At 44.8% G+C, this 17460-nt stretch overlaps 1 protein-coding gene across 50 annotated transcripts in view; it reads left to right on the top strand.

The window, feature by feature from the left end:
- LOC141139460 (apolipoprotein L6-like) overlaps positions 1-16819 on the top strand; it is a 149272-nt gene extending 132453 nt beyond the window's left edge. For all 50 annotated transcript variants that reach the window (XM_073625592.1, XM_073625578.1, XM_073625564.1 and 47 more), the window contains one exon: positions 14906-16819. In XM_073625592.1, coding sequence (XP_073481693.1) covers positions 14906-15694 — 789 coding nt within the window. In that variant the 3' untranslated portion in view covers positions 15695-16819. The remainder of the gene's footprint in view (positions 1-14905) is intronic.
- The last annotated feature ends 641 nt before the right edge of the window (positions 16820-17460 follow it).

Here is a 17460-nt window from a genome sequence, read left to right as displayed (position 1 = left end):
AGCCTTGTCAGTGCAGCTTTGCCCCAGTGCAGCCTTGTCAGTGCAGCTTTGTCCCAGTGCAGCCTTGTCAGTGCAGCTTTGCCCCAGTGCAGCCTTGCCCCAGTGATCATTGCAGCCTTGTCATTTCAGCCTTGCCCCCAGTGTCCATTACAGATTTAAATATGGTGCCGCGGAGTTTGCAGGGACTCGGCGGAGCTGAACGAGTGCCGCCGAGATCACAGTGACTGGGCGGAGCCGAGATACACATAGCCGAGTGTACTCGGCTCTTCTTGGCGCTGTTCACAGTCACGCCCAGTCCCACCCTATGATGGACATAACACAGGTCCAATGACGGGACTGGGCGGGACTGTGAGCGGCGCCGTGAAGAGCCAAGTACACTCGGCTATGTGTATCTCGGCTCCGCCCAGTCACTGTGATCTCGGCGGCACTCGTTCCGCTCCGCCGAGTCCCTGCGAACTCCGCGGCGCCATTTTTAAATCTACACGCTATGTGTATGTCGGCGGCGATTGCCGCGATCGGTCAAAATTAGCGGGGATCGTATAACACGCGCCCACGATTTTCCCCTGATTTTAAGGGGAAAAAAGTGTATGTTATACACCGATAAATACGGTAAATGTTATTAAAAAGTACCTCTCCTTTTCAATCTGCAGCCGCTGTAATTTTCTGTAAATGCAATGCAATATGGCTACCTGGAGTTATTCTGTACACACTTTACTGACCACCCCCCATAAACATTTCTGCTTGTGTGATTGGCTCACCAGTTTTCCCAGAATTCTGCACTAAGATACAAGTCAGATTTCAGGCATCCTGTGCAACAAAAATGGCTTTTTTGAGGAGATACTTCCAGTCGGAACACGTCTAAGGCTCCATTCACACTAGCGCGTTTTTTGATGCATTTTGCATTTTGCAGAAATGCACAGGAATTTTTTAACATGGGTTCCTATGGAACATGTTCACATCAATGCCTTTTTGCTTCTCTGCATTTTTGGAAAGGGTCAGGGACTTTTTTTCATGCAAAATGCAGCATTTTGCATGTAATAGAATTCAATGGACAAGCATAAAAAACGCAAGTGCACCGTTTTTGCAGCGTTTTTGCAGCGTTTTTGATGCGTTTTTGCCGTTTTGTTTTTTTTTTAATTTTTTTTAGACTGTAAAAAAAAAACTGTAAAAAAAAAAAAACGCAAAACGCAAATCGCGGCAAAAACGCGGCAAAAACGCTGCTCAAAAACGTGGCAAGCATGAAAAAAAAACCTCCAAAAACGCCCAAAAGCAACATGCATAGGTGTGAATCGAGCCTAAAGGGATGCAGGCCCAGCAGATTTCCTCATTCGTGCTTCTCAGGTGCCACAGCTGATTGATAATTATGAAACCACTCCCATTAGGCTCACTCAGGACAGAGGCAGAGAGGAACATACAGGGATTTCTTCAGGATAACAAAACGTAGGAATCTGCAACAAAGGTTGTTATAATCCTTGTAATGTACATAAAATGTTTTTTTTTTTTCCTCAACAAAAGTGGAGTTACGCTTTAACAGTGAGAAACAGAATAACAACAAAAAAAATCCAGAAAATTTTAATGAGTGAAATAAGTATTTGATCCCCTATCAATCAGCAAGATTTCTGGCTCCCAGGTGTTTTCTTTACTGGTAACAAACTGAGATTAGGAGCACTCTCTTAAAGGGAGGGCTCCTAATCTCAGCTTGTTACCTGTATAAAAGACACCTGCCACAGAAGCAATTAATCCAGTTCCAATCTCTCCACCATGGCCAAGACCAAAGAGATGTCCAAGGATGTCAGGGACAAGATTGTAGACCTACACAAGGCTGGAATGGGCTACAAGACCATCGCCAAGCAGCTTGGTGAGAAGGTGACAACAGTTGGTGCGATTATTCGCAAATGGAAGAAATGCAAAATTACTGTCAGTCTCCCTTGGTCTGGGGCTCCATGCAACATACCACCTCATGGAGTTTCAATGATCATGAGAACGGTGAGGAATCAGTCCAGAACTACACGGGAGAATCTTGTCAATAATCTCAAGGCAGCCGGGACCATAGTCACCAAGAAAACAAATGGTAACACACTACGCCGTGAAGGACTGAAATCTTGCAGCGCCCACAAGGTCCCCCTGCTCAAGAAAGCACATGTACAGGCCCATATGAAGTTTGCTAATGAACATCTGAATGATTCAGAGGAGAACTGGGTGAAAGTCTTGTGGTCAGATGAGACCAAAATCAAGCTCTTTGGCATCAACTCAACTCGCCGTGTTTAGAGGAGGAGGAGGAATGCTGCCTATGACCCCAAGAACACCACCCCCACCATCAAACATGGAACTGGAAACATTATGCTTTGGGGGTGTCTTCTGTTAAGGGGACAAGACAACTTCACTGCATCAAAGGGATGATGGATAGGGCCATGTACCCTCAAATCTTGGGTGAGAACCTCCTTTCCTCAGCCAGGGCATGGAAAATGGGTTGTGGATGGGTATTCCAGCATGACAATGACCCAAAATACACGGCCAAGGCAACAAAGGAGTGGCTCATGAAGAAGTACATTAAGGTCATGGAGTGGCCTAGCCAGTCTCCAGACCTTAATCCCATAGAAAATATGTGGGGGAAGCTGAAGGTTCGAGTTACCAAATGTCAGCCTCAAAACCTTAATGACTTGGAGAGGAAGGATCTGCAAAGAGAAGTGGGACAAAATCCCTCCTGTGATGTGTGCAAACCTGGTGGCCAACTACGAGAAATGTCTGACCTCTGTGATTGCCAACAAGGGTTTTGCCACCAGGTACTAAGTTATGTTTTGCGAAGAGGTCAAATAGTTTTTTCACTCATTAAAAAAACAATCAATTTATAACTTTTTTTAAATACATTTTTCTGAATATTTTTGCTGTTATTCAGTCTCTCACTGTTAAAATAAACCTACTATTTAAAATTATAGACTGATCATTTCTTTGTCAGTGGGCAATTGTACAAAATCTGCAGGGGTTCAAATCCTTTTTACCCTAATGCCCTGTACACACGACTGGTTTTGCCGTCGGAATAAACTCCAAAGGTTTCTCCGACGGAACTCCGACGGAATTCCATTCAAGCGGTCTTGCATACACATGGTCAAACCAAAGTCCGACCGTCAAGAACGCGGTGACGTACAACACTTACGACTGGACTATAAAAAGGAAGTTCAATAGCCAGTAGCCAATAGCTTCTGTCTCGTACTTGCTTCAGAGCATGCATCGTTTTTGGTCCGTTGGAACAGCATACAGACGAGCTGTTTTCCCGATAGGTTCCGTCGGAAATATTTAGAACATGTTCTATTTCTATGTCCGTCAGAATTTTCGAAAATAAAGTCCGATGAGGCCTACACACGATCGGAATATACGATGAAAAGCTTCCGTCTGATTTTTTCTGGTGGACATTGCGCTCGTGTGTACGCGGCTTTACTGTATGTTTCTCAGGTGAAGGCCTCATGGCTGACTTTGAGGATTTTTGGACAAGGTTTAACCCTAGGTTCACACCTATGCCTTTTTTTGTGCGTTTTGCAGTTTGCAGTCCATTTAACATGGTTTCCTATGGTACTAGTTCACATCTATGCGTTTTGCAGCTGGTGTGTTTTTGGAAAGGGTTCCCGCGGTTTGCGGCTAATAGATTTCAATGGAACCGCACCAGGAATGCAAGTGTTGCGTTTGTGATGTGATTTTTGATGTGTTTTGCATTTTGTGGTTCTTCTTTTACCACTGTATATAGCTGGTTGCTAAGCAGACCAGGAAGCTGGCGGCTGCGTCCTTAACAACCTATGAGTCATCAGCTGTCTTTGCCGGCAAAAAAAATTGCGAAAAAGATGGCATGGGGTCCCTCCCCAGGTCCATACTAGGCCCTTCGGGTCTGGTATGGCTTCAGAGGGGACACCCCCCCTCCCCCTGGCCAAAATTATTATTATTTTTGAATGGCGCGGGGCCGCCCCAAAATCCATACCAGACCTTTATCTGAGCATGCCACCTGGCAAGTCAGGAAAGGGTGGGGACGATACCAGGCCGCATGCCCTCAACATGGGGGGCTGCATGTCGATGAGGACAAGGGCCTCTTCCCGACCACCCTAGCTGGTGGTTGTCAGGGTCTGCGGGCAGGGGGCTTATCAGAATCTGGAAGCCCTCTTAAACAAGGGTGCCCCCAGATCCCAGCCCCTCCCCATGTGAATGGATATCGGGTACATTGTACCCCTACCCATTCATCAAAAAAGCAATGAAATGTAATAAAAACACAAGAGCCGGTTTTTGAAAATTCCTTTATTAATAGCTCTCTCTTCTCTAGCCGTCTTCCTCTTCCCGCTGTCTTCTTCTCGAGCTGACTCTTCCCGTCGTCTTCTCCCTCACGCCGTCGCTTTCTGCCATCTTCTCCTTGAGCCGTCTCTTCCCGCTGCTGTCTTCTTCCTCGCTGCCGGTTACCCGCTAAAATTAAAATAATAAAACGCTCTTGTTCTGTTGATGTCTTCATCTGTTTTGTTGTCGCCCGCTCTCTGCCAACTCTTATATAGCAGTGGAGTGTGGCCATCCGATGAAATCACCCAGAGAGCCCACCCCTTGTCACAAGGGGCAGGCTCTCAGGGTGATGTCATCGGATGGCCACGCCCCATGGGTTTATAAGAATCGGCAGAGAGCGGGCGACAACAAAACAGATGAAGACATCAACAGAACAAGAGCTGCATTTTACATTTTTTTTTTTTTTTTAGCGGGTAACTGGCAGCAAGGAAGAAGAGGGGGGCACCCTTGTTAAAGGGGGCTTCCAGATTTCGATAAGTCCCTCGCCTGCAGACCCTGACAACCACCGGCTAGGGCAAGGTGCTTTGGGGTGGGGGGGTGCAGAGCCCCCCTGCCTCAAAGTACCCATCCCCCCATGTTGAGGGCATGCGGTCTGGTATGGCTCGGGGGGGGGGGGGGGCGCTCGCTCGTCCATTCCCTTTCCCGACCTGCTGGGCGGCATGCTCGGATAAGGGTCTGGTATGGAACCCCATGCCGTTTTTTTCGCTAATTTTTTTGCCGGCAAATTTCTTTTTTTTTTACATTAAGCTTTCAGCGGGGAACCCTGCTGACAGTCGATGACTCATCAGTTGCTATGGACACGGCGGCCGGCTTCCTGGCCCCCTCCTTAGCAACCAGCTATATACAGTGTGTTTTACTGTGCGTTTAAAGAAAAAAAAAGGCGTAAAACACAAAATGCATGAAAACTGCATGCAAAAACGCATAAAAAAATCTGGCAAATTGCACTGAAAAATGTGCCTGAAAAACACATCAAGTGCAGCCGCATAGATGTGAACCTAGACTAGGTTCTAGACAGGACTTGTAGTTCTCAGTGGTATAAAAGTGCATAGATCAACCCACTTATGGTCCACTGACACTTCCTACAGCTTTCTAAGGCCCCTTTCACACTGGGGCAGGGGCGCCGCTGTTTTTAGTGGCGCTTTACCGCTAATTTTGCAGTGCTATTCGGCCACTCGCGGGGCACTTTTACCCTCCTGCTAGCAGCCGAGAAGGGGTTAAAACCACCGCAAAGCGCTGCTACAGCAGCGCTATGCCAGCGATATAGCCGCGCTGCCCCATTGATTTCAATGGGCAGGAGAGGTGTATACACCGCTCCAAAGATGCTGCTAGCAGGACTTTTTTTAGCATCCTGCTAGCGCATCGCTCCAGTGTGAAAGCTCTCAGGACTTTCACATTGGAGACACAGCAGCGGCTCTTTCAGGGTGCTTTGCAGGCGCTATTTTTAGCGTTGTAGCGCCTGCAAAGCGCCCTGAAAGAGCCGCTCTATTCTCCCCAGTGTGAAAGCCCCGAGTGCTTTCACACTGATGCGGTGCGCTGGCAGGACGCTAAAAAAAGCCCTGCTAGCACCATCTTTGGAGTGGTGTGTACACCACTCCATCACCACTCCTGCCAATTGAAATGAATAGGGCAGTGCGGCTATACTGCCGGCATAGCGCTACTGCAGCAGCGCCTTGCGGTGGTTTTAACCTCTTCTCTGCCGCTAGTGGGAGGGTAAAAGCGCCCCGCTAGTGGCCAAATACCCACTTTAGCTTCCACTAAAAATAGCGGCGCTTTACCGCCGACTTCGCCCCCCCCCTGCCCACCCCAGTGTGAAAGGGGCCCTCCTGAAAGTCTGTATCTTAGTTCAGATACAGAGCTGAGGAAAGAGCTGGTAGGAGCCTGACACTGCACCTGCCATCCACTAATTGCAATGCTTAACTTAGCTTCCAGTGATTTCTATATTGTCAGCACCTGTTAATTAATACAGGTGAGTTTAATTACAAATTACAGAAGCATCTCACAATTTTGAGAAGGTGACAATAATTTTGTCCAGTCCATTTTTGGAGTTTTGCGTGGAATGTGTCATATTTGGCTTTTTGTTTCACACCAATACAAAAAAAGAAATAAACATGAGAATGCCTAAACATTTGTTTTTGGAACAATTTTCTGGGCAAAGTGGTACATTATCTGACAGGAATGCAGGGGTGCCAATATTTTTGGCCCTGACTGTGTGTGTGTGTGTGTGTGTGTAATATATATATACACACACATTAAATTACCAAAAGTATTGCGACGCCTGCCTTTACACGCACATAAACTTTAACCACTTGCCGACCGGCTCATCCGATATACGTTGGCAAAAAGGCATAGGTGCACAAAACAAAGTATGAGTACATTATCTCCTTTAAGAGCTGCCAGAGGCGTGCGCGCGTACGCCCGCGGCATGGCGGGGGACCTGATGCGCATGGCCGGCTGGTGCGATCGCCACTGTCCTCCCGCAATCGCGTACACGAGAGCCAGAACGGTGATTTGTAAACACACAAATCCCTGTTCTGTCAGGGGAGAGGAGAAAGATCGTTTGTTCCTAGTAAGTAGGAACAGTGATATGTCTCCTCCCCCAGGCAGTCACATCCCCATACAGTAAAAAACACTAACAACTAGGGAACACATTTAACCCCTTGATCGCCCCCTAGTGTTAACCTCTTCCCTATCAGTGACATTTACACAGTAATCAGTGCTTTTTTTATAGCACTGATCGCTGTATAAGTGTCAATGGTCCCAAAAAAGTGTCAAAAGTGTCCGATCTGTCCGCCGCAATGTCGCAGTACCACTAAAAATCGCAGATCACCACCATTACTTGTAAAAAAAAATTTTTTTAAATTAAAATGCCATAAATCTTTCTCATAGTTTTTAACCAGTTGCCGACCGCCGCACGACTATATACGTCGACAGAGCGGCACGGGCAGGCAAAAGGACGTATATGTACGTCCTTGCCTGCCCGCGGGTGGGGGGTCCGATCGGACCCCCCCCCGGTGCCTGCGGCGGTCGGCAAATCTCCCCCGGCGATCGGAGGTGAGGGGGAGGCCATCCATTCGTGGCCCCCCCCTCGCGATCGCTCTCAGCCAATGGGATCATTTCCCTGCCTCTGTATTGTACACAGAGGCAGAGGAAATGATGTCATCTCTCCTCGGCTCGGTATTTTCCGTTCCGGGCCGAGGAGAGAAGACTGGAATGTAAGTGCACCAACACACTACACACAGTAGAACATGCCAGGCACACTAAACACCCCGATCCCCCCCCCGATCGCCCCCCGATCCCCCCCCAATCACCCCCCCCCCCCGTCACAAACTGACACCAAGCAGGTTTTTTTTTTTTTTTTTTTTTTTTTTTCTGATTACTGTATTGGAGTCAGTTTGTGACAGTTACAGTGTCAGGGCAGTGAGTGTTAGGCCCCCTGTAGGTCTAGGGTACCCCCCTAACCCCCCCAATAAAGTTTTAACCCCTTGATCACCCCCTGTCACCAGTGTCGCTAAGCGATCATTTTTCTGATCGCTGTATTAGTGTCGCTGGTGACGCTAGTTAGGGACGTAAATATTTAGGTTCGCCGTCATCGTTTTATAGCGACAGGGACCCCCATATACTACCTAATAAATGTTTTAACCCCTTGATTGCCCCCTAGTTAACCCTTTCACCACTGATCACTGTATAACCGTTACGGGTGACGCTGGTTAGTTTGTTTATTTTTTATAGTGTCAGGGCACCCGCCGTTTATTACCGAATAAAGATTTAGCCCCCTGATCACCCGACGGTGATATGCGTCGCCCCAGGCAGCGTCAGATTAGCGCCAGTACCGCTAACACCCACGCACGCAGCATACGCCTCCCTTAGTGGTATAGTATCTGTACAGATCAATATCTGATCCGATCAGATCTATACTAGCGTCCCCAGCAGTTTAGGGTTCCCAAAAACACAGTGTTAGCGGGATCAGCCCAGATACCTGCTAGCACCTGCATTTTGCCCCTCCGCCCAGCTCGGCCCAGCCCACCCAAGTGCAGTATCGATCGATCACTGTCACTTACAAAACACTAAACGCATAACTGCAGCGTTCGCAGAGTCAGGCCTGATCCCTGCGATCGCTAACAGTTTTTTTGGTAGCATTTTGGTGAAATGGCAAGCACCAGCCCCAGGCAGCGTCAGGTTAGTCCCAGTAGCGCTAACACCCACGCACGCACCGTACACCTCCCTTAGTGGTATAGTATCTGAACGCATCAATATCTGATCCGATCAGATCTATACTGGCGTCCCCAGCAGTTTAGGGTTCCCAAAAATGCAGTGTTAGCGGGATCAGCCCAGATACCTGCTAGCACCTGCGTTTTGCCCCTCCGCCCAGCCCAGCCCACCCAAGTGCAGTATCGATCGATCACTGTCACTTACAAAACACTAAATGCATAACTGCAGCGTTCGCAGAGTCAGGCCTGATCCCTGCGATCGTTAACAGTTTTTTTGGTAGCGTTTTGGTGAACTGGCAAGCGCCAGCGGCCTAGTACACCCCGGTCATAGTCAAACCAGCACTGCAGTAACACTTGGTGACGTGGCGAGTCCCATAAGTGCAGTTCAAGCTGGTGAGGTGGCAAGCACAAATAGTGTCCCGCTGCCACCAAGAAGACAAACACAGGCCCGTCATGCCCATAGTGCCCTTCCTGCTGCATTCGCCAATCCTAATTGGGAACCCACCACTTCTGCAGCGCCCGTACTTCCCCCATTCACATCCCCAACCAAATGCAGTCGGCTGCATGAGAGGCATTTTTATGTCCTCCCGAGTACCCCTACCCAACGAACCCCCCCCAAAAAAGATGTTGTGTCTGCAGCAAGCGCGGATATAGGCGTGACACCCGCTATTATTGTCCCTCCTGTCCTGACAATCCTGGTCTTTGCATTGGTGAATGTTTTGAACGCTACCATTCACTAGTTGAGTATTAGCGTAGGGTACAGCATTGCACAGACTAGGACACACTTTCACAGGGTCTCCCAAGATGCCATCGCATTTTGAGAGACCCGAACCTGGAACCGGTTACAGTTATAAAAGTTACAGTTACAAAAAAAGTGTAAAAAAAAAAAAAAAAAAACACAAACAAAAATATAAAATAAAAAATAATAGTTGTCGTTTTATTGTTCTCTCTCTATTCTCTCTCTCTCTATTCTCTCTATTGTTCTGCTCTTTTTTACTGTATTCTATTCTGCAATGTTTTATTGTTATTATGTTTTATCATGTTTGCTTTTCAGGTCTGCAATTTTTTATACTTTACCGTTTACTGTGCTTTATTGTTAACCATATTTTTGTCTTCAGGTACAGCATTCACGACTTTGAGTGGTTATACCAGAATGATGCTTGCAGGTTTAGGTATCATCTTGGTATCATTCTTTTCAGCCAGCGGTCGGCTTTCATGTAAAAGCAATCCTAGCGGCTAATTAGCCTCTAGACTGCTTTTACAAGCAGTGGGAGAGAATGCCCCCCCCCCCACCGTCTTCCGTGTTTTTCTCTGGCTCTCCTGTCTCAACAGGGAACCTGAGAATGCAGCCGGTGATTCAGCCAGCTGACCATAGAGCTGATCAGAGACCAGAGTGGCTCCAAACATCTCTATGGCCTAAGAAACCGGAAGCTACGAGCATTTTATGACTTAGATTTCGCCGGATGTAAATAGCGCCATTGGGAAATTGGGAAAGCATTTTATCATACCGATCTTGGTGTGGTCAGATGCTTTGAGGGCAGAGGAGAAATCTAGGGTCTAATAGACCCCAATTTTTTTCAAAAAAGAGTACCTGTCACTACCTATTGCTATCATAGGGGATATTTACATTCCCTGAGATAACAATAAAAATGATTAAAAAAAAAAAAATGAAAGGAACAGTTTTAAAATAAGATAAAAAAGCAAAAAAATAATAAAGAAAAAAAAAAAAGCACCCCTGTCCCCTCTGCTCTCGCGCTAAGGCGAACGCAAGCGTCGGTCTGGCGTCAAATGTAAACAGCAATTGCACCATGCATGTGAGGTATCACCGCGACGGTCAGATCGAGGGCAGTAATTTTAGCAGTAGACCTCCTCTGTAAATCTAAAGTGGTAACCTGTAAAGGCTTTTAAAGGCTTTTAAAAATGTATTTATTTTGTTGTCACTGCACGTTTGTGCGCAATTGTAAAGCATGTCATGTTTGGTATCCATGTACTCGGCCTAAGATCATCTTTTTTATTTCATCAAACATTTGGGCAATATAGTGTGTTTTAGTGCATTAAAATGTAAAAAAGTGTGTTTTTTCCCCAAAAAATGCGTTTGAAAAATCGCTGCGCAAATACTGTGTGAAAAAAAAAATTAAACACCCACCATTTTAATCTGTAGGGCATTTGCTTTAAAAAAATATATAATGTGTGGGGGTTCAAAGTAATTTTCTTGCAAAAAAAAATAATTTTTTCATGTAATCAAAAAGTGTCAGAAAGGGCTTTGTCTTCAAGTGGTTAGAAGAGTGGGTGATGTGTGACATAAGCTTCTAAATGTTGTGCATAAAATGCCAGGACAGTTCAAACCCCCCCCAAATGACCCCATTTTGGAAAGTAGACACCCCAAGCTATTTGCTGAGAGGCATGTCGAGTCCATGGAATATTTTATATTGTGACACAAGTTGCGGGAAAGAGACAAATTATTATTATTTTTTTTTTTTTTTGCACAAAGTTGTCACTAAATGATATATTGCTCAAACATGCCATGGGAATATGTGAAATTACACCCCAAAATACATTCTGTTGCTTCTCCTGAGTACGGGGATACCACATGTGTGAGACTTTTTGGGAGCCTAGCCACGTATGGGACCCCGAAAACCAAGCACCGCCTTCAGGCTTTCTAAGGGCGTAAATTTTTGATTTCACTCTTCACTGCCTATCACAGTCTCGGAGGCCATGGAATGCCCAGGTGGCACAAACCCCCCCAAATGACCCCATTTTGGAAAGTAGACACCCCAAGCTATTTGCTGAGAGGTATAGTGAGTATTTTGCAGACCTCACTTTTTGTCACAAAGTTTTGAAAATTAAAAAAAGAAAAAAAAAATTTTTTTTTTGTCTTTCTTCATTTTCAAAGACAAATGAGAGCTGCAAAATACTCACCATGCCTCTCAGCAAATAGCTTGGGGTGTCTACTTTCCAAAATGGGGTCATTTGGGGGGGGGTTTGTGCCACCTGGGCATTCCATGGCCTCCGAAACTGTGATAGGCAGTGAAGAGTGAAATCAAAAATGTACACCCTTAGAAATCCTGAAGGCGGTGATTGGTTTTCGGGGTCCCGTACGCGGCTAGGCTCCTAAAAAGTCCCACACATGTGGTATCCCCGTACTCAAGAGAAGCAGCAGAATGTATTTTGGGGTGCAATTCCACATATGCCCATGACCTGTGTGAGCAATATATCATTTAGTGACAACTTTGTGCAAAAAATAAAAAATAAATAAATAAATTGTCACTTTCCCGCAACTTGTGTCAAAATATAAAATATTCCATGGACTCAACATGCCTCTCAGCAAATAGCTTGCTGTGTCTACTTTCCAAAATGGGGTCATTTGGGGGGGGGGGTTGTGCCATCTGGGCATTTTATGGCCTTCAAAACTGTGATAGGTTGTGAGGAGTAAAATCAAAAATGTACGCCCTTAGAAATCCTGAAGGCAGTGATTGGTTTTCGGGGCCCCGTATGCGGCTAGGCTCCCAAAAAGTCCCACACATGTGGTATCCCCATACTCAGGAGAAGCAGCTAAATGTATTTTGGGGTGCAATTCCACATATGCCCATGGCCTGTGTGAGCAATATATCATTTAGTGACAACTTTTTGTAATTTTTTTTTTTTTTTTTTTCATTATTCAATCACTTGGGACAAAAAAAATGAATATTCAATGGGCTCAACATGCCTCTCAGCAATTTCCTTGGGGTGTCTACTTTCCAAAATGGGGTCATTTGTGGGGGTTTTGTACTGCCCTGTCATTTTAGCACCTCAAGAAATGACATAGGCAGTCATAAATTAAAGACTGTGTAAATTCCAGAAAATGTACCCTAGTTTGTAGGCGCTATAACTTTTGCGCAAACCAATAAATATACACTTATTGACATTTTTTTTACCAAAGACATGTGGCCAAATACATTTTGGCCTAAATGTATGACTAAAATTGAGTTTATTGGATTTTTTTTAGAACAAAAAGTAGAAAATATCATTTTTTTTCAAAATTTTCGGTCTTTTTCCGTGTATAGCGCAAAAAATAAAAACGGCAGAGGTGATCAAATACCATCAAAAGAAAGCTCTATTTGTGGGAAGAAAAGGACGCAAATTTTGTTTGGTTACAGCATTGCATGACCGCGCAATTAGCAGTTAAAGCGACGCAGTGCCAAATTGTAAAAAGTGCTCTGGTCAGGAAGGGGGTAAATCCTTTCGGGGCTGAAGTGGTTAAACACTATAACTTTTACGCAAACCAATCAATATATGCTTATTGCAATTTTTATTTTACCAGAAATATGTAGAAGAATATATATTGGCCTAAACTGATGAAGAAATTTGTTTAAAAACCTTTTTGGGGATATTTAGGCAAAAAGTAAAAAATATCGTTTTTTTTTCGAAATTGTCACTCTCTTTTTGTTTACAGTGAACAAAAATAAAAACAGCAGAGGTGATCAAATACCACCAAAAGAAAGCTCTATTTGTGGGAAAAAGGATGCAAATTTTGTTTGGGTACAGCATTGTATGACCGCGCAATTACCAGTTAAAGCGATGCAGTGCCAAATTATAAAAAGTGCTCTGGTCAGGAAGGGGTTAAAATCTTCCGGGGCTAAAATGGTTAATGGCATCCCAGTCTTGGTCCGTAGGGTTCAATCCCCTTTGTAACTATAACAGATTCAACTCTTCTGGGAAGGTGTTTACAAGGTTTAGGAGTGTGTCTATGGGGATGTTTGACCATTTTTACAGAAGCGTATTGTGTTGTGAGCTCAGGCACTGATGTGGATGAGAAGGCCTGGCTCGCAGTCTCCACTCTAATTCGTCCCAAAGGTGTTCTATCAGGTTGATGTCAGGACTCTGTGTAGGCCAGTCAAGTTCCTCCAACCCAAACTCGCTCATCCATGTCTTTATGGACCTTGTTTTAGGCACTGGTGCGCAGTCATGTTGGAACAGGAAGGGGCCATCCCCAAACTGTTCCCATAAATTTGGGGGAATGAAATTGTCCAAAATGTCTTGGTATGCTGATGCCTTAAGAATTCCTCTGGAACTAAGAGGCCAAGCCCAACCCCTGAATAACAACCCCATGCCATAATCCCCCCTCCACCAAATGATTTGGACCAGTGCACAAAGCAAGGTCCATAAAGACATGGATGAGCGAGTTTGGAGTGGAGGAATGTGACTGGCCTACACAGAGTCCTGACCTCAACCCGATAGAACACTTTTGGGATAAATTAGAGCAGAGACTGTGAGCCAGGCCTTCTTGTCCAACATCAGTGCCTGACCTCAAAATTGCACTTCTGGAAGAATGGTCAAACATTCCTATAGACACACTCCTAAACCTTGTGGACAGCCTTCCCAGAGGAGTTGAAATTTTTATAGCTGCAAAGGGTGGGCCAACTCAATATTGAACCCTATGGACTAAAGCCTCGTACACGCGCTTAGATTTTCGGACGACCGAATTTCCGTTTTTTGTGCCATGCTAGTCTCATGTTGAAAATGAACAGATTACTCACAATACGCAAATTTTCATACGACAGAATACAACGTCAGAAGTGACGTAATGTGTTGAATAGTTTTGTATGTATTCTTTCGCTTCTGAGCATGCATAGTCTTGCTCTTACGATTTTTTTCGTACAAAAACCATACTGATCAAATAAAAATCGGATGTTGAGTTTACATCCGACAAAAGAAACAATACAATATACATGGTCTGGGGAAGGAATAGATGAAAAAGTTGATTTTACCACTCTTCACCGGCAGCTTTCAACCATACTTTGCTAGCAGTTCAATTCTAGGTGTACACATCCAGTGTGCGAACTGTAGGTACAAAATTCTACCAACAGTAATACACTGTAGAGGAAACATGATAACAGAAACTAGCTGGGTTGCCCAGTCAGAAAAAATGACTAAGGCTGGGTTCACACCATTGCGAATTGGATGCGGTTTCCCCCGCATCCAGTTCACAATAGCAGGCGATTTTGACCGGCTCTCTATGAAGACGGTTCACATATCTCCGGAGCGGGTCCGGTGCGATTTGCACAAGAACGCTGTGCATCTTTTGGTCTGTTTCAGGTCCGAATTCAGCCAAAAATTTGGGCTGAAATCGGAACCTTAAACGGTGAACCAGGACGCACCGGACCACTGCTGTGAGCCGCATGCGGCTCATATGTGAACCCAGCCTTAATCTTTATTATATCCATAAATACAATGCTTACAAAAAGCAATATGATGTATAAGCAGCTGTGTGCTGTACTGGGCAGCTCTGTCACCCTAGGTCAGCGTCTGTGATGGCTATACAGAAATCCAGCCATGCTTATGCAACAATCATGGTATATACTAAATATTTTTGATATTTTTTTTATTCTTTTTTTTTTTTGGAACAGTTGAAGAAGTATCATGAAGAGTATGAAAAAGAATCATCCCTTTTGGAGGAGGCTACTTCAGATTGCGTTATAGAACTGTACAGTATTGCTGATGATGTGGACAAGTTCCATAGGAATGCAGTCATCGCCAATGTTGTAGGAAGTGCGGTTGGGATTGCCGGTGGTATCACCACTCTGATAGGGGTAGCTCTGGCTCCATTCACACTTGGCGCGTCTCTGTTTGCTAGCACTCTTGGAATTGTTGCTGCAACAGCTGGAGGAGTCACTGGAGTATCTGCTTCTGTGGCTGATTCTTTTAACACCAAAAAGAAATGTGAGACAGTAATTGAGAAGGTAAACGAAATTGACAACATGATAAATACGGTACACAAAATTGCTACAAATATCAGTGACACAATTGAAGTGATCAAGACTGTACCCTTAGCAGAACAAGCCACTGATATAGCCAGAATGGGGGGTAGAGGAATGTTTGCTGTGGTGGAAGCAGGCAGATTAGTTCATCTGGGGAAGATATCAGCAGCTGCAGCTCATGGGGCTAAGTTGGCAACACAGGGAGCTCGAACAATTCGTGCCATTTCTGGAGTATTTGCAGCATTGTTTGTGTTCATTGATGCTGCTTATGTTATACAAGGAACAGCAGAGCTTCAAGAAGGTGCCAAAACCGAGACAGCAGAACAAATAAGGGAGGTTGCTTTTAGCTTGCTGGGAACAAGACATGACATGCGAGAAAATAATAAAAACCTGCTTGCCGAAATTATGGGACTTATCTCAGAAGTTAGTGATGAGTAGAATGCATACCTATATACACAGTATGTATATTATATTTGTATATTTATGTATATGTAGCCATTCCTAACCCATGGCTCGCAAACTATAATGGTACTTACAGAGTTTGATTGGCTTCCGTCTGTTTGAATGTTTACTTAAAGCATATCTATGGTCAAAGTGTAAAATCATATATTCATATTCCACATTGTATTTGAATTATTTCTGTCCTACTGCTTTTCATCTGAATGATCTTGAATTGTGCAAACTTACTTTGTGAAGATCCCTACATATTTACTGCCTTGAATTCTGTGACACGTAGCCACTATGCCCTGTAAGTAGGCACAGATTTGTCCAGGGCCGGTGCTACCACTAGGCAAACTAGGCAGCTGCCTAGGGCGCACTGCTGCCTAGGGCGCCCGGCCACTGGTGTTCCTACTCTCTTCTCCCTGCAGCAAGCAACTAAGTCTCAGCATCAGCAGGCAGCCGCTGCTCCGTTCGCACATAGTGTCAGAGGCGCGTGGCGGAGGACTGTGTCTGTGTCCCGACTCCCGAATGAATGGAAGCAAGCAAACATTCATTGATGGGCACTGGTGCTCTGCATTGATCAGCACTGGTAGGCTGCATTGATCGGCGCTCGTAGGCTGCATTGATGGGTGCAGGTGAGGCTGCATTGATGGGCACTGGTGAGGCTGCATTTGATGGGCGCTGGTGGGCTGCATTTGATGGGCACTTCATTAAAAGGTGGGGTATATATGGGCAGGGCAAAAGAGGGTGGAGTCATGGGTGGAGTCGGCGGGGGCGGAAAAATTAGGTTTTGCCTAGGGTGTCAAAAATCCTTGTACCAGCCCTGGATGTGTCACACATTTCACAGAGCCTGCTTTCTGAACTACAGAGATGCAGAGAGGAGGAGTTTCAGGAGGCAGAGTCAGTACAGGAATCACTGCTTGCAGGCAGCAAGGTACCATAGGACATGTAGTCCTTAGAGATTGAATGTAAAAAGGAGAAGCTGCAAAAGCATGCTGGGAATCCAGGAAGTTGTGGAAAGAGATGGGCAGCGGACAGGCAGAACTCACAAATTGAAGGGAGATTTTTCAAGTAAGCTTCTATTGGATTGTCAAAAATAACCATAAATTTCCTTTAATTTTACACTTTTCGTAATCATTAAAATCACAAAATGAGCGTCATTATTATTAATGTTATTGAAGCTTTTCTAGTAGTGTTTTTCCCAGCATCACTTGTCTTGAAGATTTATTTCTCTTGAATTCATACACAGAAATCTTGTGAAAATGAATATTGTATTGAAAATTGTGGAATAATAGTTAGATATTAATACTGATTGGTTCAAAGCGTTCCACAGATCAACAATCAATGAATAAACATGTCCCTCTTTTAATTATTTCTGACTCTTTTGCAGTTTGTTTTTGGCATATTGTTAGCCAATCTACCCAAAAGAGATTTCGAATTTTTGAATGGAGTGAGGTTGTTTGGGATCCAACAAAGATATGTTCACACACATGTTCTGAGAATGATGTAATAGTTTCCTTCACTGACTTCTTCTGAAAATGTTAGTTGCTTAGCTGTCTTGGTAATGTATTAGTTTCAATACTTCACTGAACCAAGCATGAAGATCCAAAGTTCTGATTTCATGTAGTGCATACTTGTTCCTGGTTTAACTACTCACAATTCCTAAACCCATACACACCCAGACAACTAGCATTTTCTGAAGGAGGTCAGTAATGAGGGAACATTTCTCTCTTGACATGTTAGTTAGTAACAGAGTTCAGAAA

Source organism: Aquarana catesbeiana, linkage group LG04, assembly GCF_042186555.1.
Source record: "Aquarana catesbeiana isolate 2022-GZ linkage group LG04, ASM4218655v1, whole genome shotgun sequence".
Lineage (NCBI taxonomy): Eukaryota > Metazoa > Chordata > Amphibia > Anura > Ranidae > Aquarana > Aquarana catesbeiana.
The sequence above is the reverse complement of the archived record's forward strand: the minus strand, read 5'-3'. Positions and strand labels throughout refer to the sequence as shown.